Below are 26,306 nucleotides of genomic sequence, written 5' to 3'. Positions count from 1 at the left end.
TTTATTCTGAGAGGTCAAAAATTGCTTTTCACCAGGTGTTAGGGGTATACACATTTTGTTGAGTTTTTGAGTATGGTAGCAACATTGTGGCTAAAAGGCGCAGTAAGAAAGAAGAATTAATAAAACAATTCCTATCCTCACAGTCCAGGATTTCTGCAGGCCAGAATACGTACAGTTTGGACGACTAGACGAGTGTGCTTTCATTTAAGGTTAAAAAAAAAAAAAGGAAAGCTTCTCAAAATCGTGATGTCAACTAGACAGAGTAAATACACGTCTCACTGTGTGTACACAACGGCAGGTACATTTAAGGCAATTAGCCGTCACTGAATATCCAAAACGGTTACATTAAGTCAAGCTTTAATGCCTAAATTGCTAGTGTTAAAAACGACAAATAGAAGAAAGTGCAAGGTTCAGAGCAGCAGAGCTGCACCTAGAGTAGTTTTATAGGATTATGGGCGCCGTAACAAGCAAACGATGACTCACGCTCTCATCTGTGAGCAACAGGACCCGCGAGGAGCCCGATCTGTTTGTGTTTCCAGCTTATATAATCACATAGAGAATTATGACAACAGACCTCACTTAAACAGCAATAACACATTTCAAACATCTGAGATGAATGTTTCGCTCTAATCTTCGGGTGCGTTGTGTTTACGTCTGTAATCAGGAGAATGGTAGACTTGGGTGCTGTGTTGCTTCAGGGATGCTCCTCTGAGTTTTTAAGGGTTGATCTTTTGCGATGAGTAACCGACGGGGACGCCGCTTGCACGCGAGAATGTTGAGTGAGCGTTCTAAACTAGAGATTCCTTTTACTTTTTTACTCGTGGAGCACAAAAGGTTCAGAATTTTGACAGAAGGGGCACACCAGGAGCAGATTTGTGTTGCGTTCTGGTAATGCACCTCGTGAAAGAAAGAAAAAACACAGGAATTGGATAAAAAATATGCCTTAATCTTGATTGAAAATGTCTTTAAAACAGAACATTTTGGAGTTTTTATCTTTTTTTGGAGTTTTTGTTCTCATTTTGGTGCCATTTTCACTAATGGGTTGATGTACCTCAGGAAAAAACCATAGACAGTGCATAGAGAGAACGGGACTGATCACCCCCCACCCCCCGGTTCCAAATAGGAAACACCCGCTGGTCCCAAAGCCAAAATCCCATAGACCTCTATTGAAATATAAATAACTTACTCAGTCATTAAATTTTTCTCAGAATAACCATTTTTACTCTAGAACATTTTTAGCATGCTCTTGCTAATCTGACATTTTAATAATAGTTTCTTTATTGCAATTAATTAAAGTTACAAACTGGCCAATCAGATGCCTCCATACAAGTGTGTGTTGTCTGCTGGCCCCCCATGTCAGAGGATTGAAACATTTGATTGACAGATTCTTCTAAACCTGCTTTCAGAGGAATGGGTGTGGCCAAACAACAAGCTCACTTCTGATTGGCCAGAGTGGTAGGCATAGAAGCATGACTCAGAACAATTACTGCTTATACTGGCGTCGTCTGGCACCATCACGGCAGCGCCGTAAAAATGGCGACTGAAGTGACTTCATTTGGTGACAGCACAATCACTCGGTCCAGTTCTCTTATACAATCAATGGGAAACAAAACAGGATGGTTTAAAACAGAAGCAAAATGTGGAATGTGTTTTAGGGGTGTGGGTAAAAAACAGTTTATAATTATTCAGCTGTGGATTGACTGTAAAGTTAATAACTATCCTTTAATAACCGTCTCTTTCCTGTTTCTTTAGCTGACAGTTAAACGTTTATCCAAAAGAAAAAAAAAAAGTTTTTTCCTTGGGCAGTTACCCAATGTTTGTTTGCATCAACCAGATGTTTTACCGTCATCTCTTTGCCCAGAAAAGCACAAATCCCTTTTTATCTCTTCATGTTACTTTACATTTGATTTTTTTCCCCCAATGACTCAATTTCTTACGACAGGATTCTTAAAGTTTCACCAAATAAACTCTTTTTTTACTCAGTCTTTGTTCATCACTTTCTTGATTTATCGCCATTTTCCTCTTTTACCAACATCTAATTTTCTCAACACAAAAAATATATATATTTCCAGTGTTTAAGTACATTAAAAACACTTTTTGGGTCAATTTTGAGGGAAAAAATGGGTCAGTTATGTCAGCAATACTGCAAAATTATTTGTATTTTTGAAATGATTTGTTTTAAAAATGCAACTTACAATGCAATTCAAAAACTTTAACAGAAACTGTGCTTCAAAAATGTGCTCTTTTGAATTTTATTACTTTTTAAGTTTTTCTGCTTTCATTTAGATTTTGTTTGTGCAGAGGTTTTGGATTAAAGAGCCTTAGATGTTTTGTGTGCTATTAGTTTTCGTCTGAAGTTTGAAATGTATTCTGTGAATCCTTTTGCGTGATTAAAATGCTTTGTAAATAAAGTTGGATTTGAGCGTTGCTCAGTGGAACTAAAACAGGGCAGAGGTGGTCACAAGAGTCTAAAGACGGTGTGACGGTTTTTTAAGTCTTCAAGACTGGAACGTTCTTTGTGTGACCCAGAATTTGATCAGCGCCGTAGCCGAGCGTGACAGAAGACATAAACTGTGAGAATAACAGCCCCCACCCCCTTCAGGACATGGAGGTGCTTCCCCAACAGCATGCTGGGAGAACTGTAAAAGCTGCAGAGCGAGAACAAGAGCGATGAGAGCCTTCAGGGCGAGGAGCTGGGACGAGTTCTTCCAGCTGAGAGCCATGCTTGGAGAGAAATGAAGTGTTCAGGAAAACCAGGAACTCCAAGATAATAAAAGCTATGTGGTCAGAGATAAGACACTTCAAAGGAAAACATGGATCGATACACTCTAGGACAGAAGTGTAAGGATCACGTGCTTTAAAACATGAAGGAAAAGACCTGATATGGTGACCTCACTCTGGCACATTTCATATGAGGGGGGGGGGGCAGGAGACTTTGGAAGAGTAGCAAATGAAAATAATAGAGTAAAGGCAATCAAAAATACATATTTAAAGACAGTTTTATTATTGTTAATAAAATTAAAACAGCAATTCTTTTTGCTGAGGTGCTTTTTTTAATTGAAAGCAGTGACAAAACATTAAAAATGTGTGGAAATTCTTGAAATATTTAGTTTAAAAATGTTGTTTTTGGCATCTTTTAGGGCTGAATGTCAGTTTTGTGCACACACATTATACTTCTGAGTTAACACTTTATAAATTCAAAAAATTCAGACAAAAATGAAGGAAACATTTTCTCTCTTGCCCATTTTTGCTCAAAAGCTGCATATTGAATAAAAATTTACGTAGAAAAACTTTATTTGGTGACTAATCACTATCCAAAAGTGTGAATAATCTTTTTTTTACTGACAGCATTATTTAAAAATTAATGTTCAAAATGTACAGATTTTTTGAGTGATTTCATATTGTGAATTATTGCAGATAATACGTTGTTGACAAAAATATTGTAACTAAAGAAAAAATCATTTTTTTCTAGGTTTGCGATTAATTAGTTACTTTTTTTTTAATCAATAGGCTCTACTATTTTTATTTATTTTTACTATTTTTATTTTTAATTAAAGAAGCTTATTCCGATTTTTTTTTTATCTTTGTTAATTATATTATACCTATATTGAATCAGGACCTGCCCCCTTGTCTGCATAACCTCAAACCTTTACAACTCCCTCCTGGATGACTTGAGTTTTATTATGAATTTCCATCAGATCTTATAGTTTTCTTCATATATTTAAAAACAAAAATTCAATAAAATAAATAAAATGTATTTTCACTTGAATACATTTTCTTTTACGTTTCTTCGTAGTCCAAAAATTATAGTTAGCTTTTAATGTAAGAATTCATCATTTTACAAACAAAAGTTCAGTTTGGACTTCGAAAGTTGTGAAAATATTTTTTCATAACACAATAAAACTAGTTTTGGAATCAAAATTTCACAGATGAACTGATTTTTTGTTGGTTTGTGTTCAATCTAAAATTGAATTGCAAACTTGTAAAACTAAATGAAATCAGTTCAGTGATACAACGCTTTCATCAGAGAAACAAGTGCAATTTTGCAAAGTCGGGATGGAGTCTCAAACATGGAAAAGTCCAAACCGAGCTGTGAGTTTTTGGAAATGTAAAGAGCTGTCATCTGTAAAAACACTCGGGTGACTGCAGCTGTGGGGAATGTCAGTTATGGGAGTGCAGGAAGTTGGTGAGCAACTCCGTGTGGGAACAATCACCTCAACCTGAGAGTGATTAAGACGACGGAGATGGCTGTGCACTTTAGGAGGAGCAGGAATCATCCGGATTCCTTTTTTTATGACAAAGAAAAGAAGAATTTTGCTCGAGCTGCTGAATATACGGATCAGCACTGAACCATTAGCACTGCAGTAACAGTTTTACATGACTCTCCACAAGGAAGATTTATTTTACATACTAAACTGTTACTTTCCAATAAGTTTTCCTGCAAAAATGAATGGAGTATTATTCAGTTCAGTTCCGGAGTAAAAAGGGCTCGTCTGCCTGCAGAAACCTGCGACAGGCCACCCGCGTAGAAAAGAAATGTGCAGAACGACAGCAACCCAGCTTTGTGCTGCGCCGCCGCCGCGGTGGTGGGGTGGGGTGTGTCCCGACATGACCCAAGTCGAGCCTTGCACGCTAAAACCACAAGCATGGTTTTCAGGCGGCTCAGTGACAAAGTGTGTTAAAAAGAGCACAAAGTGCTGCAGGCCTTCTGCACGAGAGGCCGCGGCGTTTTACCGGAAAATGACCCAATCCGTCTTCAGCTCTCCTCCTTATCTGAACATCTGACAGAAACGCTATTATCCTCCAACAAAGATGCAGGTCATGTGGTAACCATAGCAATAGTACGGCCTATAAACACTGGCAAATGAGTTAACATGGCTGAATTAATGATACAGTTATAAAAAAGGGAGAATGTGAGGAGGCTGAAGTGAGACCTGCTCGGCGCTGTGCTGCTGCACGCAGTTGTAGATGTAGCTGAGTCCAGCTCGGGTCAGAACATAGGAGGCCTGCTCGTTGATCAGGGTATCAAGGTGAGCCTCAATCTGGAAAATGTTGGAGAGAGGGTCGCAAAATGAAGTCCAGGCCTCTATTGTGAACTAATGGTGCTTATGGTAAATGGAAAAATTGATGACAAAACTTCCACTGAACCTCTTGTGGGGCTCAGTTACAAAGCAGATGCTAAAAATACAGGCGTGGATGGCACATTTGAGCAACAACACGTAAATAGATGCACACTCCACGAAGCTTCAAATTAAATATTTTGGAAAAAATATTTTAAATAAAAGGGATGAGAATTATTTTCTATTAAAATGAGCTCCCTTACAATGAAAGAGAAAAACAGCATCAAGGCTCAATTTATGTTGTCTAACATGGGAATATTGTTGAAATCACAACAGTCGAAAACAAGCTGGATTGGACAAAAATCTAAAAACATAATTAGGGTGATGAAAATAGCCTGAAATTGAGGCAAACCTGAAATTCGAGCATCTCCAGTCTCTTATCGGTGAACTCAAAGAGAGCCAGCGTGGTCTTCATCACATACAAGGAGTTGACCATGTAAGAGGCCATGTCAGCTGTGCCCAGGTTACTGGCTGACACGGTGCACAACTGCAGGAGGGGATCCAGGATGCAGGAGAGCACCTGGGAGACAGACATGAGGGGAAGGAAAAAAATCAGAAAATAAAATCTGGACTAAAATGTACAGAATTCAAAGATAATACCCTGAAAACACAAGGCTTGAATTCTCATTCTTAATCCAAAAAAGCAGATTTATGTTCAATTAAATCTAGTTGAAAGATTTGCACTCAAATTTGAACTCAAAGTAAAGCTATAATAAATTTGCTCATTTAGCTCACTTGTATTTATCTAAAAAAGGGTGTTTACCTGAGCAAAGTCAGCCTGGCGAGCGTCCAGAGGAACCACAGAGGAGTCGTGCGAGGCGAGCACCTCCCTGAGGAGGGAGAGGGTCTGAGTGAGGGATGCTGTCGGTCCCAGGTCTGCAGGTGGGAGCTCCACCTGCTCAGGCACAAACAGCAGGAGACCAGGTATAAGAAATGGCGCAAACACCTAAAACTGCACTTTAAAGTTCCACTCCTTCCACTTTAAATAGTTCCCAGTGGTTCCTGTGTTGTTCTCTTAAGACATATTTTCTGCGGGAATTCTTTAGAAATTAAAAATTTACTTCTGCTCATTTCCCATTAGCTTTTTGTTTTTACTTTCGAATGCTAGCTTATAGCACCTCACATTAGCGTAGCCAAAAAAAATAAAAAATAAAAAAACAGTGAGCAATATCAGAGCCATCCAGCCGTACAGTTTTGATCCAGATGGACAACAGTTGTCACGCCACAAACCCGAGCTTTTCCAAACCATGGATTTTTATCTGGTCCTCATTCAACATGATTTAAATAAAGAAGAGATTTAAACTCAAATTATTATGTATGTCCTCCCTAATGAGAAAAATGCTACAAGAATATGTTTAATACACCAAAATTACGGTTTTCATTGGAGTAGATCTTTAAAGTCCAGCTCAAATTAAAATGGTGCTTTTGGTTTTTTTAACATCCTTTTGAGGTATTTTTCTGACGATTAAGGACATATATTAAGGAGATAAAGCTAAAAGAGTATTTCTTTATTTAAATCATTGTGAACTGTTGGAAAAAAGTGCATTTGTGACATTAAAAAAATGTTCTGTGCCAACAATCTCGCCCACAACTCAGAAGCAAATTTATAATAAATAAGCTGCTTTAATTTGGCTAAAACAGCATAATCCTAATGAAAAGACCACTAGGACATTTTTTTGAAAATAGATAAATAAAATGATTGGAGTATTTTTTTGACAGGCTAGTTGAATATGAGAATTTTTGCAAATTAAAGCAATAAACAAGACCTGCATGAACAATAAATACACAGCTGTTACTGTAGCAACGTTTCCAGAACACATACGCGCAAAACTTTATCGAAACACAATTTCCAGATGATATGTTTCTATTAAAACATAATTATGTGAATAAACACAAACCAACTCACACAATAAGTTATGATGCATGTGAGAAATACTTTGATTTACAGCAGAAACTAATTTCTGCCACGACACTAGTGCTCATCATCATCTATCAAAGGAGATGTCGGCGTTTTATTCAGGCTATGGAGCGGAAAGCTACAGACGAAGAGATTTTAGGAAATCGTGGAGCTATGGATCCTACAATTCCACACGACACGGTCAACTTATGACGAGCTGCGTGATGCTGAGGGACCTCATGTGGCGTCCGTAGTATCTGCTTTTTGGTCACGTGACTCATTTAATATAAAAAAAAGTTTTATATAAAAAATATGACAATTTTAATACACTTTCTGCAACTGCAACAACTATTTTTTTTAAAATAAATCTGAGTTTTTATTCTAAAAATTGTGGTGTTTCCATTTGGCAAATGTATTACCACAAATCCAATTTGCGTCATTTCATAGTCAGTAAAAATGCAGCTACTGAGCATGAGTGGTTCTGTGATGAAGAGTGTTTGGATTTTTTCTGGACTTGTGGTGTAGAACTGAGCAAGGCCACCTTTGTCCACCTAATAGAGCGAATTATGAAAAGGCTGTGTTCCTGGTAATAGCTGGAATTGACACCAAAACCTGGAGGGCTTCCAATTTGATTAACACTAACCGACAGGGATAATTCTCGTAACCGCTATCGATCAGGACACAGCCAGCGCGTTAGCTGAAGGGGCTTGTGCCCGTGCTGCGGTATATTTGGGCGCCAATTTAACTAAAGAGTAAGAAGAATACTGGTTCTTGGCAAAAAAAGAAAAAAAGTCATTCTACTGCTGTGGCCAGGAGGCTGAAACTGTTTACAAGCCCAAGTGTTTCAGAAATAGCCCTGTTGTCTTTGAGGGTTTTGGCGTAGAGTTGAAGTAAACAATGTGTCCACGGGAAGCAACACTTAAGCGTTTTTATGAAAGAACAAGGCAAACGTGGGCGTCGCCTTTCTTGCAGCCACTATTTTTTTGTTTGTTTTCCACGTTCAGACTTTATTTTGAAGAAACCCTTTTTTCCACAGCACCTTGTCCATGAGTCTGCTGGCGTGAAGGCTCAGGCTGTTGAAGAACATCTTCTTGCTGAGGAGGTGCATCTCCTCAATCGTCATGAGCAGAGAGGCCACACTGGTTCCAATGATAGAGCTGCACAACGTTACCAAACATACACCAGTCATCAATGATTAAGCCTACAAATATCTGTCAATCGAACATCCAAAATAGATCCAAAATCAAAGATAAATTGAAAAACTATAAGTGAGATGAGGTTTAAAGGAGTAAAATCATTATTTACCTGATTGTGTGATGGTAGAATTTAAGCAGGTTGGACAGCTTGTAGAGCAAAACGGCGCCGGGCTCGGCCACGATAACCTGCTCTATCCGCACCTTAGGAGCAGATCAATAACAGAACGAGTGAGTACATCTGCACCACGACAGAAGAGAGGATCGAGTAACATTAAAAAGTTAACTGACGCTGCGTTTACACAAACACAAGTAATTGGAATAAACGCCTGATCAGAATAAAAATACGTCACGTAAACAAGCCAATTGGAATACTCTGAACCGATCAGACTCATTTGGATCAAAATTTCCTTCCAATCGATGATTGTTGATCAAATCGTGGTGCATGGAAACTTTATTCAGATTGCTGCGCTGGATTTTACGTCGTGGGTAGTCGTGAGCGAGCTGCCGGACTTGGGAGAACCTTATCTCCTGGGAGAACTGGGAGCAGAGGAGTGACTTGTGGGACCTGGCGGAGGTGGCTTTTGAATGTGAAAAAAATCGCTTGAGCAGTCCTGAAAATCTGTGAATTCTTGTTACCAATTGAGTCCAGATAAAATAAAGGCTGATGTTATTTGCAGGTATCTATTACATTGCAGCATTGCCCACATGAATTTTAAGTGCATCCAAGGCTAAATGTCTAACCCTTCCTCCGGGTCTGTGCGGCCAAGAAAAAAGCCACATATGTGAACACTTAAAAATATTATCAATTATAATAAAAACATTCTTTGTTTGTTTACAACGGAACTTGCTACTTCCTCTTTTATGGACGTTTTTGGTATTTTAGATATTTCTGCACTTATCAAAATTATTGATTTCCATTGAACGCAGGTTTTTTACAGTTATGTACACAGTTTCGCTCTAATTCGATCTTTGATCCGATTAAAGACATTTTGCACATATAATTGCAGCTTGAATTGAAAACTGGTGTTTGGGGTCACCTTCAGTGGCCTGCAGACTCCCTCTGTGATGTGTCCCACCACCTCCTGCATGTTGTCCTCCAAATCTAGAAATAAGAGAAAGATGGAAATGGGTTTTTATAACTTCTATTGAGTATGCACTGACAGGATAACAATTGATTTTTTTAATATGTTCAGTGTTTTGAACAAATGCTACTTATAAAGGTGGACACACACTGAATTTAAGCAGCCACTTTCAATAAAAAGTCTATACAAATGCGAGTAGAGCAGAATTTCTGACTTCTACGCGCAGTTGCAAAGACTTTTCATTCATCTGATCTGATCAGAGCCTTTCAGTTTTGAGTTTCTGCCGAGCTCCGATCCAATACTTTTGTAGCACATTAAAAATTGAACAAATTTTAATGAACAGATCCATGTTTTCCTGATTTTTTATTTCATTGACCTTCTTTTATCATTTTAAACAATGAACTTCTGTGAAGCAGCTTGAAAAGTCAAGAAAAACTAGTTCAACTATCAACTCGAAAAGCTATTAACTTGTTAAAAATAAGAGATAAATAGTAATGTGAGAAAATTTGGTGACTGTAGCTTTAGTTTCTTCAGAACGATTGAACATTTTTTATCTGATGTGGTTTATATCTCCATTAAAATTCCTAAAAATTAGAAGCAATGACTTTCTTTTAAAATTGTTGTAGCATTAAAATGATGAGGATTTTTCATGACTAGCGTAACCATTGATTAGTTTCTGCTTTTGAGACCTTAGAGATTTTTTTTTTGGCCATTTTCCCCAGAGCTTGCACTTTGTAGACGGTCTCTTGGCAGCTGTCTTTCTGTTTAAATCCCATCAAAAATAATTTCAAAAACCCTTCTTGTAAAGATGTCAGTTTTAAACAATTTTAAAAGAGCTATTGGGCCTGGAAGTCTGAATCTGTGAACACCTCACTAACTTTACTGAATTGTTTTTGTGCGCCTCCAGCTCAAACTGCTGCCGTATTTACAGCAATAAAACGTCATAATCCGTTCATGATGTGCAGACTTCTACTCGAGCATTTAATAATAAGCTTAAAAATAAATAATGGTGATCAAAATAATATAATGAATTTCTGATTGCTGATGGGATACAACACCCGGTTGTGATTGAATCTAAAAACAACGCCATCAGACCTGATTTCCAATGATCGGATCAGGACATCCCCACTAACTAATAGAAGTAGAAATATGTCTATCTACATTACAATTGGTGCAACTTTTATGGAAAAATTCTTGATAGAACTAAGAAAAAGATACATGCATCTTACCCTGCAGGGTGACCTGCTTCAAAAGTGCCTCCAGATGCTCCTTTTCTGAAGCAGTTGCCTGGTGGAGCCAAGCCAGCATGTCCCCCACATACCTTCAAGATCAACAGGTCTGATTCAGCATAAACACAGTGAAGAGACTACCCCTTCCATTTAATCTCCAATCATCTCTTGATCTATTGTAAAAGCATTTCCAGTGGTCTTTTGATTATGATTATGCAGTTTTTAGCTAAAAAAAGAAAAGAGAGGGCCGGTCAATCAAATATCAGAACTATCCAGCTGTACAGTTCTGAGCCAGATGCCAGCTCGGACGAGGGAAACAAAGACGTTCATGGATTTAGTCGTCTGCAAGTGGATGTGAAGTAGAAAGCTTGTGGCATGGTGATTGTAGAATCTACTTCACTGCTAAAAGCTTTTTCAAACTATTTTTTACAAATACTCCTGATGTACAATGATTTAAATACATAAATACTCAGAAATGCAATTTTGAGCTTGATTGGAGTGAGTCTTCAAAGGACCACTCCAACAAATTTGTGTTTTTTATATTTTTAACATATTCTTGCAATATTTTTCTCATCATAGAGGAAGAAAATTAAGTGTAAAATTTCATTTCTGAGTATTTCTTTAATCAAATCATTGCGAATCAGGAGCTGACGTTGGAAAAATATCACATTTGTGACAGAAAATATGAAAGATTGGCTCCATTACTGCTCCATACTGATTTATTTACTTGTAGACGACTAGATCCATGAATGTTTTCGTTTTCCTCGCTCGAGCTGGCATCTGGCTTAGATCTGGACCGGTAATGCTAGGTTGGGGTGTGAGGGGGTATAAGCTAGCAGGAGAGAGTGTATATAAAGAGCTCTCAGCAATAAGGACGGGATTGGGGCGGGGTTCCTTTGCACTGACAGTCCCGCCCACAACCCACTTTCTATTATACTACTGCCACCCTACAGTAACTATGTCCTAGAAAACGACAGTTTTTTTAATTTTGGCTAAAATGTTATAATCATGATTAAAAGACCAATTGGAACACTTTTAGAACAGATAAAACGATGATCAGAAGGGATCTTTAAAGCAGAACATTTTACTCATGTCAGCCCCTAATGGCTTCAGCTATTGCATAACAAAAAAAAAAAAAAAAAAAAACTCAGGGCGAGTGTGTGTTTTTGTGAACATAGGGGCACAGGAAGCTGAGAAAGATCAAGATGTTCAAAGAAGTGTTGATGCCGGCAATAAAGTGGAGGCGATTTTGTGTTCTAGACATCTCGGCTTTCTGAGAAAATCTCCTATTTGGCTGCTGGGCACAAGAGGAGAGGGGCTGTGGTTAAACAGAAAAACACACAAGGACTCTCAGACTCTCCAAGAATTGGAGTGCACTTTCTGCACCTATTGATGTTCCGCAGAACAGTTTGTAGTGGAGTTTTTCTGGGGATGGTACTAAACAGAGCTTTTTGACCTAATGAATGTCCTTATATGATCGTACAGAATCACAACTACAACAAAAACCTCCTGCACCAATGCTGTTTTTTAATTTAAATTCAACAAAAGGACAAACTGTGCCAAAGTTTTTGAGTTACTTGCTATGCAGAAGGTAATTAGGATTCCCATCATTGTCTAATACTGCCAGGGAGGAAGTGAACACTGACTGTCCCTAATTTATTCTATAGAACATGCTGTTTATGAAAATTATTGTTTTAATTCCAAGAGTTTCTCCATTTCTGCATCATAAAGTTGGGATGATATTTGGTGGAATCCAGCTACTTTTTGAAAAACACCTCTCAATCAAAAAAACTAATCATTTTGAGTAATCAGTAACTTCCCCTGCAAGCACATCAAAATCTTCACCATCCGATTTCTGTCACACGCTTCTTCATCTGTCATGCTACTTTCAGCCGCGCAGCATGCCTCTCCTCTTTAAATCAATGGTGCACGTACTGGAGTGTTAATGAATGACAGACGGTGTGACTGAAGACGGGGCTGCAGCACTGGGACAACACTGTGTGGTTCGGTCAGCGTTTGTGCTGCGCTTGCTGATTCCACGCTCGTTTAAAGGTCTTTTCTTTCTTTATGTTCATCGAGCTGTGCACAGAAGAAAAAAATAGAAGTGCCGTTTATGGATCTTGCTTAAGCAGTCACTGAGAACAGCATCATATTGAGGTTAAACTTGTCTATTTATTGAGAAGGTGAGAAAAGGTTAACCTGAGGATCTTCACCTTTGTAGGTCAGTTTAAAAAGGTAGGTGAGGCAGAATAAAGAGCATCTCCAAAGGAGGAATTTTTTTCTGTAATATTCTCCGTTTCAACTAACAGTCACATTCACACAGTTTCGAAAACGCGTTTGAGCGACCACTACCGAAGAAAAGTCAATGTAAATGTGTGTATTTGTCCGTTTCAGGGTTCCACATTCAAAACTCTCGTGTTTACACGTTGTTACGCACGTTTTTAAGTCCGTACAAAATGCATGGCCATTGATAGCGTGTTAAACGCATTGACTGTATATTGAGAACTGGACTGAGCAAGTGTGATATCACACATTTAAAATGCCATACCTCCCAACTCTAGATAGATAGATAGATAGACCTTTATTGTCATTATCACAAGGACAATGAAATTGCAGCAACCGTTTCAGTACAAGAAATTGGCATAAAAAAATACAGAACATAATATAATACGATATAAAGTATAAAAAATATGTAGAAAAATATATACAATGAACTGTGCCATATAAGACTATGAGCATATATGTACATTACGGATGTGCAAAAAAGTGAGCATTTAAATAACCAGATTTACATATGCATATGTACATAAGCAGTATAAATATAAGGACATATACTGTAGTGTGTTGAGCGGTGATCTGCGTGAGTTGGAGTTTAACATGGATACTGCTTTCGGAAAAAAGCTGTTTTTCAGTCTGTTTGTTTTTGTTTTGATGCCTCTGTAACGCCTTCCAGAGGGCATCAGGGCAAACAAGTCCGATCCGGGGTGTGAACTTTCCTTGATGATGTTTTGAGCTCTGCTGAGGCAGCGTGCAGAATAGATGTCAGTCAGGGTGGGGAGGGGGCATCCAATGATCTTCTGCGCTGTGTCTACCACTCTCTGGAGCCTCTCCTTGTCTGCGACGGTGCAGCTGCCGAACCAAACTGTGATGCAGTATGTGAGCAGGCTCTGGATGGATGACTGGTAGAAGGTCAGCAGCAGGTTGGTGAAGAGGCGGTTCTTCCTGAGGACCTTCAGGAAGTGCAGATGCTGCTGAGCCTTTTTGATGACAGCTGTGATGTTGGCTGTCCAAGAGAGGTCGTCTGAAATGAGGACCCCGAGGAACCTGATGGTGTGGACCCTCTCCACAAGCTCACCATTGATGTGGAGGGGGGCTGGGTCAGGGCTGTGCTTCCTGAAGTTGATGATGACTTCCCTGGTCTTCTTGGTGTTCAGAGTGAGGTTGTTCTCTGAAGACCAGGTTGCCAGCTTCAGGACCTCCTCCCTGTAGGCAGACTCCTCCCCTCTGGAGATGAGTCCAACCACTGTGGTGTCATCAGCAAATTTTATGATCCGGTTATTGTGGTGGGCTGGACTGCAGGTGTAGAGGCAGTACAGCAGAGGGCTCAGCAAGGAAGTTGTTGATCCAGTTGCATGAGGGGGGAGGGATGCCAAGAGTGGCCAGTTTCTCACAGAGTCTGTCCGGGATTATTGTGTTGAAGGCTGAACTGTAATCCACGAAGAGCATCCGAGCGTAGCTCTGCTGCTGCTCCAGGTGGCTCAGTGTGGAGTGAAGAGCTACAGCGATGGCGTCCTCTGTGGATCTGTTTGCTCGGTATGCAAACTGATGAGGGTCCAGGTCCATGGGGAGATGATCTTTGATGTGTTGAAGGACGAGCCGTTCAAAACACTTCATTATCACAGGGGTGAGGGCCACTGGATGGTAGTCATTGAGGCCGGTGGTCGGAGACTTCTTTGGAACTGGGATTATTGTTGCAGATTTCAGGCAGGATGGGATCTCTGCCTGGGCCAGGGAGAGGTTGAAGATCTTTGTGAAGGTGGGGGCGAGCTGGTGGGCACACGCCTGAAGCACTTTGCCTGGTACTCTGTCGGGACCAGCAGCCTTCTTTGGGTTCACTGTTTGGAGCACCCGTCTGACGTTGTGCTCCTGCACAGTGAGTGGAGGTGTGTTGGGGGGTGGTGGGGTCGGGTTGGTGCTGGAGCAGAGGGGTGTTGTTGTGAGAGTCCATAGCGAGCAAAGAAGCGGTTCAGCTCCTCTGCTTGGGCAGCATCTGGAGTTGCTGTGGACACCTCACATCCTCTGAAGTTGGTGATGTCATGGATGCCTCGCCAGACCTCCCGAGAGTTGTTACTTGAGAGGTTGGACTCTATACGAATCCTGTGGTTGGCCTTGGCTTTTTTAATTCCTCTTCTCAGGTCACCTCGAGCAGCACTGTATAGTGCTCTGTCACCTGACCTGAAGGCGGTGTCACGTGCTCTGAGGAGTGTGCCGACTTGGCTGGTCATCCAGGGTTTCTGGTTGGGGAAAACCCGAATTATTTTCGGTAGAAAAAAGGGCAGACATCTAACGGACATGTACTCCGCAAAAAGTCAAAAATACAAGAGAAAATTAAAGAAAAAATATAGAAAACGTAGCACTGAATCGGGAGCCGAGAGCCGCTGCACCTACGCGCGCCGCCATCTTGCTCTAGCAAATTGAAGTCAATTTAGTTGCCATTTTTACCCCGATGGAGGCGTCGCCATGTTGGAGCCCAATGACAGTGATCGGTCCAAGTTGGCTTGAGTCAATGTTTCTATGGTAGCAACTCTCGCTAATCGGGAGTTAGCTTGTTCGAAGTCCACGCCCCTTCCACTGAAAGCAGACTTGGGAGACTGTCAAGGTGTTCAAGGTGGGGGATAGCCACATGCTTTTATTGAGGCATCTGATTGGTCAGTTTATAACTAAACCTAAAAAATAGGTTTAGCACAACAAGCTTTAAAAAAGGTAAGAGTGATTATTCTGACAAATATAACGACGTAAAAGCTGTTTACTTCTTAATAGAAGTTTATGGGATTTTGACATTTTGGAGCCAGCAGGTTCTTCCTATTTGGAACGCATGAGGTGATGGGTACTCAGTCCAGTTCTCTATGTACAGTCAATAGTTGAAAGTTAAAAAGTTGAAACATAGATCATAAAGTAGAAATTAATAATCAGGATCTGTGTTCGGCCGAAATTATAACTCCATGTCTTTCATATATTGAAATGGAGCTGTGAAAGAAAACATTCAAACTTCAACATTTCACATTAAAAGTTCTCCAATTGTGAGTACATGTTGTAGAACATATGCTAAGTAGGCCCCGTTCAGTCAGTGCGTTCTTGAACATGAAGTTTATGAATCTTTGGCTTTTAATTGTAAAAGTTTATTTCACAGTTCCGGATAGAGGAGAAAGGAGAGGATATGCGGGGGAACAAAGGAGAACTTTGAGCTACAACAAACACACTAAAACTATAACGTCATTAGCGCTTTACCATCTTAAAGACTTATGCACACCAGCGTGTGAATAAGCCCCTTTAAGTCTGGTTTAGACTGTATACCTAAGATGGTTAAGAAGCCCAGAAGGTCAGATTCCTGTGAGGTTCGGCTCACTCAGAAACTATAACCACATCAGACCCGTCTTTAGGTCAATGCATTTTTCTATCACTTTAAAACACCTCTGCTTTTGTATAATTCTGTCCATTGTGCGGCACCAAAGCACATCTCTGACATGATGGTCCCCTTTGAGCCTCGCTGAGAAGCTCATATTTATATTTTTAAATTTAATCTTACTGTTGTCATTATAAATATGTGCTTCTATTTTGACTTCTTTTTTCGCTTTGAACGACTGCGATTGAGTAAGAAATTGCTTTTCCTTTGACACAGGAGTCTGAGGTTCAAGTACTGGGAAACAACATTTCTCAGTGTTAAATCAATTTTCCTATTTTCTATTGGATTGACAAATAACAGGTTAAAGAGCCGTTTTGTTTAGGAAATTCATAATAGGTTCAAAATAAAACGTCATCAAGGATCCCATTGCTGTAGGAAAAAAAACAACAAAAACCAAAATAATAAACAAATAAAATGGAAAAAACAGAGAAAAGGATCAATGTTCCTTTTATTTGCTTATTGTTGCATGTCTTAGATTTTTTTTTTTTTGCAAATGTATTCCCTTAGGAAAGTAAAACAAATGCATATTAAATGAGTCATAAAGGGGCTTCCTTTTTTTTACTTAATATAATAAAAGTTTTATTCCTTCCAATTCTTTTCTATTAATTAAACTCTTTTTTGCAAAATCCCTCTTTAATGGATTTAATGTGTCGTGTATTGCATGTATAAGTACAAATATGTCCATGATTAAGACTATGATCACTAGTGATGTAACGATTCAGTCAGGCCACAATTTGATTCGATTTGATTGACAGTTTTAAAGTTACAATTTTGATTTTCACAAAATGAATTTAAGGTATTTTAAGGCCAAATATGTTTTCTTTTTGCCCCTCACATCAAACTGTCAGTTTTCCTACTAGCAGAAAGGATTCAATACGAATAAACAATTATACATAATACTGAAATGATCTCAAATCCTTTCCTACTCTGTCCATATTACAATGACCAAAGCTGTTGGGCTCTGTTAGATTTGTTAGTGTGTTCTGTTTTACACTGGTGGCCCAGTAAGTGGATGAGTGTGATTGCATGAGTTTGGATGGAGGAGCGAGACAATATAAGGAGGGCCGTGTGAGCGTGAAGAGTGAGTGAACGATATATGAGCAAGTTTTTCTTTTTTTGTGCTGTATGTGGCGTGTTACGGACAACAGTAACTGTTTGAGTTAATTAAAAGCTTCACGGTTGGAACCGGTCATCTCCGCTTCTTCATTACGTCCAGCAGGATGTTACAATATTGTGCTCCATGTGACGGACCGTTCCGCACATGTGGCCGGTGTGTAAGCACCTTAAACTGGGTTGAGCATTCAGAGCAACATCAATTGTTATTATATAAAAACCATAACTAAGAAAGGTTTGGACTTTTTGATCGTCTTGAGGAATTACTGGCAGAAAACGAGACGAGCTTGAAGCCAAAGTCTGAATATTGTGAGAGCAACATGTGCTTCTCTGAGATATGACTACAAAAACCAAGTCTACACTCCAACGCTTTCAGATTAACATGCAGACAGACACTAAAGACAGGCCAGTAAGATAACCAGACAACAAGTTTACATTGTTTCTGACTGTTTTCTGCTGATGAACCTCAACAAGTGAAACTGCTGATCAGGATAATAGCCACAAAAAGACAACATTTATGTTTTTCAACTTTGTAAACATTTTTATGACACTTTCGTTTCATGTATTTATACTACAATGATGGAGTTTTCCACCAAAAGCAAAAAGAAAAATATTGTTCTATTTAGGGCTCTCAAAATATTGCGTTAATTATAATTAATGACAGAAAAATTTGTGCTTTTTTTTTTAAATAATAGGATTAATCTAATTTTAATCTATAACGCATGTGAGTTGCTTTAAAATAAAGAAGTGACCATGTGCAGATTATTGGGGTGAGGTTACAGTGAGAGATACAGCCAGGGCTGCGGTTAAAATGCATCAATGTGCCACATGTATTACATGTGGCCAACATGGATTTCTTCAGATTTTGTGCTTCTGCCTTAAATAGAAATACTTTTTTTAGTCTTTTACTTGCTAGGCTACATTCACATCGCTCTTGGCAACGCGTGTCCGACCAGCCAATGAAAAGTCGATGTAAACGCACGCATAAACCCTGCAACGTATGAGTAGCGTTCATTTCAAAGCATGGACGTCCCAACTGAAACCCGATCATGAAAGAGAAATCAATAATTCCGGTTCGTGGAATTGTATGACGCCAAACATTTTATAAACGTTCACAAGATTTGTGCTGCTGCAACATTTCAGACTAAGCTTCTTCCAACAATAGATACATTCGCAAGTATGAGGTAGCGACAGCTTAGTGTGAACACTATAGTGTAATTTCACGTTCAATAACCTGCATTTAGCACGTTCTGGAACCCACATTGCATGCCCAGTGAGTAACTTGCTTTAGGTGTTAACTGCACTTGCACATCAATTCTAACTGATTAGTTAGTTGCAGAAAGATGTGAAAATGGAGATGTACACACATACTATGGGTGGAATTTTTTTTTTTCAAAACACCCTATATATGGAAGTAGGTGCTTTTATACAACGAAGTTTGCCCATCACCAAAACAAAAAAACACAATTCGTAATTATGCTATTTCCATTAAATCATAATTTTGCAAAATGATTCAAAAACAAACAGGGAGCTGTGAACAATACTTTGATTTACAGCAGATACAATCAAGTTGTTGCATCAAAGGAGACATCGGTCTTATTCTGGCCACGTAGAGGCAAGTTATGTGGGAGCGGCCACGGATGAAGCGATTTGGGGAAATCGTAGTTGGCTATTTTACAGAGGAGCTGTGGATCTAACATTTCCCTATAACACACTCAACGTCTGATGAGCTGGGAGATGCTGTGGGCTCTCTTGTGGCGCCCACTGTTGGTCATGTGACCCATTTATTAGAAACAAAGCGTTTTCATTATTGCTTTGCGAAATACATTCATTTTGATCATATTAAAACCAACCTCCTCCAAGTCCAAAAACCATCTTTCCAATAAATATGAGTTTAATCAAAATTGGGTTTCCATTAGGCAAATTTACTATCTCAAATCTACTTTTTGCAATTATATAGTCAATGGAAATGCAGCTAATGTCACAAATTTAAATGAAAATCTCTCAAAATGAGGCTTTTCTTAGAAATTAATAGATAAAAAATATAATATTTAATTTCAGGTCAATTGTACAAAAATGAATCAAATGAAAGTTCTAATTCTTTGATTTACAATCCTAAATTTGTGATTGTTCAAAGCTGTAATTCTTTTTTTTTTGTTTATATTTTTATTTTATTAATATTAAAAAATATTAAATTAAATATTAAAATAAAATAAAAAACTGTTATTCAGAATCTAGCATAAAAAGAGCTGCACTCAACCTTTTTAAACTCAATATTTTGTCTTGCAAAGGTGTTAATATTTTACTAAAACTAATTCTCAGTATTTACATACACTATTATTGTTTTCCTTTGTATTTAGTAATAAAATAATTGAATTTGGGGTATTTGTGGCATGTTTTCACAAGAAAAACTTCATAAATGTACCTCAAAGGATCATGAGAGTGCATTTCTATAGGGCGGGGGGTTCCTCCCGGTCCGCCGCGGGTCAGGGCGTCGATAAAGCCTCGTACCACGGCACATCTGCGCGCCGTCCCAAACTCGTCGAGAGTGTACCTAAACACAGAGGAGACAGAAGGCGACTCTGAGCATCCTGGCCTCGTGTGAAAAGGCGGCAGCCGCCGCGCTGTTGTTGTGCAGGCTGAGATGTGGTCGCTCTCTAACATCAACAATGTGAGCAGATTTCCAAAAGGAGTTTGAGGCCGCTCTGATGACTTGGCAGGGAAACGCTTCGCAGCAGACTAAACAGAAGATAATGCCGAAGCGAGATTCCAAGAAAGCTGGTATCCAGCCTCAACATTCGAAGCCAGAGAGGGACCTTGGACGGCTTGTGGGCACAGAGACAGGTGCTCCTCAGAAAACAATAACACGCAAAACTTTCCCTTTCCTTTTTACATAAATATTGACCCTCCGGATCTGCAAAATAACTTTGTTTCATAAAGCAATCCATAGAAGCTGGATATTATTTGCAGTTTTTGACATAAGATGCAATCAAGATTTCATTTATTCATTTCCTGTTTTAGTGAGTGACTCAAAGGAGTTGATGGGGACAAAAAAGGTTTTATGTTTGGATAGTATGAGTCATCAAAAACCAGAACAAGATTTCAAGGCACAAAAAATAATGTGTCACTCATTACAAAACTGATTACATGGTTTACTCCCCATAGAAATCAGATGATGTCTTGTTTCTTTTCATATTTTTGTAACACAAAAAAACACTTAAATCTATATTTTAGTTTGATATTAGACTACTAGATTTTATGGCATACAATAAGTGTTGATTCATAGAACAACCGAGCTTTTAAATTAAAATAAATGTGAAGTAAATTGAGAGCTTGACCTTCAGTTTAAGAGATTGTGTTTGCTAAAATATACTGGATTAAATAGATTTGAACTAAGTGATGCACACTTAAATCTACACATCAAAAAAACAAATTATTTAAACGTTCAAAGACACAGAATATTTTTCATTCATCTGGTCTCTTGCTGGCTGCATGTTGGACACATGTTAGCAGCTTCAGGCTGTTGACTTTGTCTTTTTTATAGGCGGAAATCTTGTTTCTCTTTTCAGGAACACATCAGAGAAAATACCTCGAGGCTTCACTCTTCACCTGACAGTGTCCGAAAACCACAAACAGAGGCTACATGTCACGTGAAATGCAAGATAAGTTAGTAAAGTCACATATTTTGGAAAACTAAATGATCTGTAAGTAAAAAATGAGACGCCGTTTATAAATGTGACATCAGTTTTTTCGCCAAAAGTAAAAATACAACACGAGGAATAAGCAAAAATACATATTAGTTGAAAATATAAATTTACTGCACTTTATTGTGAGTTCAAACAATCTTAAATTCTTTACTATCAGACTTAAAGTGAAACTAGTCCTAAAATATAAGATGCACAACAAGAATGATGAAATATCTTCAATTGTGTGTAACATTATTTATTAGCCTATTCGTTTAAAAATGACAGCTGCTTTTGCACAAACATTACAAAAAATCGATTAACAACTGGAGGGAAAGAGAACTATCTGGGCAAACTTTCAACTAATTTAGTTGAATTTTACTGACTATCATTTATTGCATTTTTGGGGGGAAAAACAGCTGCAAATTCAAGCTTTTTGTCCCTCAATTATTTAAAAAATGCACATAAAATCATGGAGGGACTTTATATAAATACCGACTATAGAATTTATCTTTTTATTTATTTTAGGTTGTGTATTATGTTTTTGTTCATGTGCATATTGGCTCAAAAAAAGGTTTAAATAAGCATAGGCTTGTACCTATCACCTTTTGTAATATGTGTAGTTTCTTTTTAGATTAGGCTAACAGAGAGTTTTTTTGAAGATGGTGATTGTATTTGTTATTGTAATTTGCTTGCAACGAAAACGTTAAAATCATCTTTGTCATTGGATTGGGTCTTTATCATGTTCTTTTGGGATTTTTTTAATGACGGAGGACACATATGAAGAAAATTTAGCTTAAAATTGCATTTCTGAGTTTGTCTTTGTTCAAATCGTAGAGAATTAGGAGCAGATGAAAAAAAATATGTAGGAAAAAGATATTATTTGTGATGTAGAGTTAACAACGGCTGGTCCTAAAGCTCCTTGCTCCGCTCCATTCTGATGCATTCACTTGCAGACAAATAAATTCATGTATGTCTGAGGGGCTGTAAGCTAGCAGGAGAGTGGAAACAGACAGGTGTGGGTGGGGTTACTCCACACTTACAACTCAGAGGAGAATTTATATTAAACTCATCGCTCCGCAGAAACGATGTCCTGTTATTTTGCCTTAAAACTGCATAATTATAATTAATAGACCCCAGTGCAGTTTGATTTAATAAAGACTAGAAAATAAATCAAGCTCCACTGCAGTCAAAATGAGAACAACACGGTCTGGATTTGGGCGATGATGTAGTCTTAACACCAGCAATAATGTGTCTCTGTGTTTGAGTTTTCATTACTTGTAAAGAACAGGCCGATCCTGTAAGACCTCCATAGCTTGGGTGAGCACTGGACTGATATCGCAGGTCTCCTGAGTCAGGCCTCTGCATTCATCTGTGCAGAACAAAAAAAAAAAAAAACACCTGTTCATGCTGCTTCCTGCATTTTTTTTTTTTACAGTCAGTTAGCGTAGACACATTCAGTTTCTTAAAAATATGAAATATTGAACTTTCAAAAGGGTGCTGCTCTCTGTCCTGCAGCCCCTCCACATGCACTACATTTTCTTTTGTTATTGCATAATTGCACAGAAGAGGTTTCTGTAATCTAAACCGTTTATTTCCACTTCGATTTCAACACATGGTTATACGGTGGAAATTTTGGTTTCTCTGCCATTCTTTTGGCTCAGACAGTCAGAGAATATGAGTCATTTGGGTCTTTAAACGAGGGCTAGACACGCAATTACGCTCGCCCCACAAGAGCAACGATTTTTTTCGTCCAAATAAATTTGAAAAGCAACAAGTAAATGATCAGAAAATGAAAATGGAAGTCAAATGTGTTTTTTTGCTGTGAACCAAAAAGGCAGACGGCGAGACGTGGAGGCGCTGGGGATTGGAGCGGCGTGCGCGGCACTCACTCTGAGCCCAGCGGTAGAGCTGCTCGTATGAGGTCTCCTGTAACACGGCCATCTGCTCCATGATCTCTAACCTGGAACAGACAGAGACCGCAGTAAATACGCATGTCCACGCCCAGACCGAGCCGTGAATCCCAAACCGTTCCTCCTCACTCGTCTCTGGGAGCTCTGACTTAATTTCAAACTAAAGTAGAACACATTTGCAGTGGAAACTGTCATCAGATTTAGACTCACCCGGCAGTTTGCTGGTTTGTTCGCAGGAGGATTTTCACATCTTCATGGATTTGCTTCACACGGTTGAGAACTTTAAAGAAATCCTGCAGAATTTAGTGGAAAAAAACGTGTAAATATAAATCTTCTAAACAACTATGTCATTTATTAGTACATTTAATATTTTCCTCATTTTCTATTTGTATGCTGCAAAAACCGAATCTTGTAAAATGTAAAAGGAAAACAAAGTTTTTCAATATCAAAGCTTAAGAAATGACGTCTGAGTGACTAGAAGTTTTTTCTTAAAGTAAGAGTTCTTGCTAAGAATTTTCAAACCTCAATGTAGATTGTTTATTTAAACAAAATCTTCCAAAAGGGTAAGATTTTTGACTAATTAGTAGTTGGCTTGTTTTGCAGTGCATAGTTTACTTTAATTGTATTTTTTCTGTGTTATCCTTTTAATTTTTTGCATGAAAAAAACAAAAAAAACAAAGCTGTACATCTTTATTGTAAATGTCAAAAACAATTTTACCTAAATACTCATATTTAAACTCAATCCAGTCACGTTAAATCCTAAACCAATCACAAAAGATGTCTACTTATGATGTTTGGTAACAAAAATTAAAAGTAGGTTAAAAATTAAAGGTAGTTAAGATGAAAGTATGATGGTCTCCTAATGTAGTTTACCTTTTCCAGCCTTGCAGTTTCACATATATTTTAAATTGGTCTGATTTTGATTCTCTGTGTCTCTAATTCTGCTAATTCTTTTAAAAAGCTTCAAAATCCGTTTTTTTCTGTTTTTAAGTTAATTTTGTAGCTGCTACTGTAACCTGCCTTGTGTAATTCCTTTTGGTCTTACTGTATCATACTTATTTGGTTTTGTTTATTAATTTTCATACCATGATGTACTTATTTCTCAGGGACAGAGTACTTTAAAAGTATTGTATGCAATGAGCCAGAATTAGCCCAGCAGCTGTTTTTAATCTGTTGTCTCCAGACAGATGATAAAATAGCTTAAAACAACGCATAAAACAAAATTTAAAATACTAATAAAGATTTTAAACTAGACTCTGATTAGCTGCTGGGTGTAGATTAAAAAGTGATGATGGACAGTGATAATGTGGCCTGGATGATTTATATCACTGAACTGGCCTAAAAGCCAGCATGTATTCCAATTATTAAAAAAATAAATAAATAAAAAAATGTTTTTATACCTTATTATCCTTAATGTCGTATCTTCTGTTCAAAGCAGAATCTGTCTGCAGAGATGATCTTTGTTTTCAGTCTATAATACTTGACTTAATTTTCTAAGAGGGTTTGAACTTTGTGAGTTTAAATGAGCAAGAATGTTAATATTTGCTGGAGAAAGGTGTTTATGATAAAAAAAACATCTTAAAATGCCGACTACAGATTTAGCCTATTTCAGTGCTTTTTTTATGGAATGTAACTCAAAAGATGGACGAGCGACCTCTGTTCACACCTTAATGAAGGCCTGACACTGTGACAGGCAGTGGATTCATGATTATGATGGTTAATCATCCGACTGTTTTAGGAAATAAATGAACCCTCCATAGAAGCTTTAAACAAACAAATGCGTTTCAAAAACCCTTAAACACCCATTCCTATGATAATGAGGTTTTTGGTGTTTTTAACGTTTTATTTAACGTATATTAATAAAATTGAGCTTAAAATTGCACAAAAAAAAATGGAAAAAAAAAAGTTAGAAAAAGATTGTATTTGTGATGTATAAAATACACTATGCAGGCCACAAGGTTCTCCTTTTCAGATTTTGGGCTCATAAATGCTTCGGTTATATTAACCAGCAGTGAATAATCAAACATACATTAAGGAGAGCTCCATGGTCTCTTCCTATATGGTATCAGTGGGATTGAATGATTTCACTGACCTCTGTGACGGGTGCGTCGCGAGCATTTCGCAGGACGACCATCTCCTCGCTGGAGAGCTGGAACTTGGCGAGGAAAGCTTGAGCCACCTGAGCTCTCACCTCCAGCCTTTGACTAAAGGGAAACGGAAAATATTTATTTATGCAACAAAACTATAAAGAGTAAACCTTTTGGTGTTTGTTTTCCAGATTCTGCAAAATCTGAAGCTAACCTGTGATGTGAAGTTTTCAAAGCTTTGTATTATCAAGACCAACACAAAGTAGTTTTTTTTCTTTTATTAATTAAATTTTTTTTGTATTCCTAAATTCAGACAATTGTTTCATTATTTTTATATTTTTTTCTTTTTAAACAACTTTTATTGCTTTTCCTAACATTTTAAATCAATAATGATTTTTTATTTCAATTTTTTAACTTATTTCTTTATTTTAAAATAATCCTTTTTGACGTCTGTTTTAATAAATTGGTCTATCTTCAAACCCACTTAACGTTAGATTGTGACTTACAACTAAAGATGGATTGATATGAATGAGACGGGAGAAACTTTTGTTTCACAAAAACAAAATAGCATGTAATGCTCCAGTTTGTCCACCAGATGGGGGCCAAGCTCTGTAAAAACACTTTTTCATGCAGGAGCTCGAGAATGGCTCCCAAGAAGGAACCAGAGATAAAATATTATGCGTTGAAGAGATATATATTTAACACCTCTGGAGAAAAAAGTAACAAAAAAATAGGAACAGATTAATATGCTAATCAAGAGGTTCAAAAGGGAGACAGAGCACCCTGGACAGCAGCAGTGTTTTACTCCCATCCAAATCGTTCTTTATGGAAGCTTGGCATGATTGAGCATTAAATCACCAGGTGACTTTGTAGCAGCGGAATCACCCAGTGATCATCTGACCTTTGTTTCTCACATGGCTGTGACGCGTGCTCGGCCAGCTGAAATAAACGGCTGTAAAACTGTAGCAGGAATCCGTGATTCAGTGCTTCGCTTTACAGCTCATCAGGCCCGACACACACGGGTCCTCAAGAGGGTCAGTGTTGATATTTGTGTGTAAAATACAAAGATTACAAATCTGCTTTAATATTAATGCAAGAAAAAAATTGTTTTTTCCTCTGCCCCAGAGACACAGCAGCTGAATGAAGATTCTTCAGCTGGAAAATATTATTGTTTTGCCCATTATAAACAGTTGCAAATTTCGTCGGAATGTTAGACACTAGAATAAAACTGCACTGATGTATGGATTTGCATATCAAAAACAAAAAACATCAGCAAATATGAGAACTGAGAGAGAATGTCATT

General features: G+C 38.1%; 1 protein-coding gene across 1 annotated transcript in view; it reads right to left on the bottom strand.

The window, feature by feature from the left end:
* Positions 1 to 26,306, bottom strand: part of cog6 (component of oligomeric golgi complex 6) — a 39,107-nt gene that overhangs the window by 3,860 nt on the left and 8,941 nt on the right. Inside the window, exons 5-16 of the mRNA XM_024277869.2 lie at positions 25,009 to 25,120; positions 23,127 to 23,209; positions 22,896 to 22,966; positions 22,282 to 22,375; positions 19,746 to 19,874; positions 10,525 to 10,616; positions 9,251 to 9,315; positions 8,323 to 8,414; positions 8,057 to 8,174; positions 5,884 to 6,015; positions 5,473 to 5,640; positions 4,935 to 5,042 (exon numbers count right to left, since the gene is read on the bottom strand). Of these exons, the coding sequence (XP_024133637.1) occupies positions 4,935 to 5,042; positions 5,473 to 5,640; positions 5,884 to 6,015; positions 8,057 to 8,174; positions 8,323 to 8,414; positions 9,251 to 9,315; positions 10,525 to 10,616; positions 19,746 to 19,874; positions 22,282 to 22,375; positions 22,896 to 22,966; positions 23,127 to 23,209; positions 25,009 to 25,120 (1,264 nt within the window). The remainder of the gene's footprint in view (positions 1 to 4,934; positions 5,043 to 5,472; positions 5,641 to 5,883; positions 6,016 to 8,056; positions 8,175 to 8,322; positions 8,415 to 9,250; positions 9,316 to 10,524; positions 10,617 to 19,745; positions 19,875 to 22,281; positions 22,376 to 22,895; positions 22,967 to 23,126; positions 23,210 to 25,008; positions 25,121 to 26,306) is intronic.

Source organism: Oryzias melastigma, linkage group LG13 (assembly GCF_002922805.2).
Source record: "Oryzias melastigma strain HK-1 linkage group LG13, ASM292280v2, whole genome shotgun sequence".
NCBI lineage: Eukaryota > Metazoa > Chordata > Actinopteri > Beloniformes > Adrianichthyidae > Oryzias > Oryzias melastigma.
This window is presented reverse-complemented; position numbering and strand designations above follow the sequence as displayed.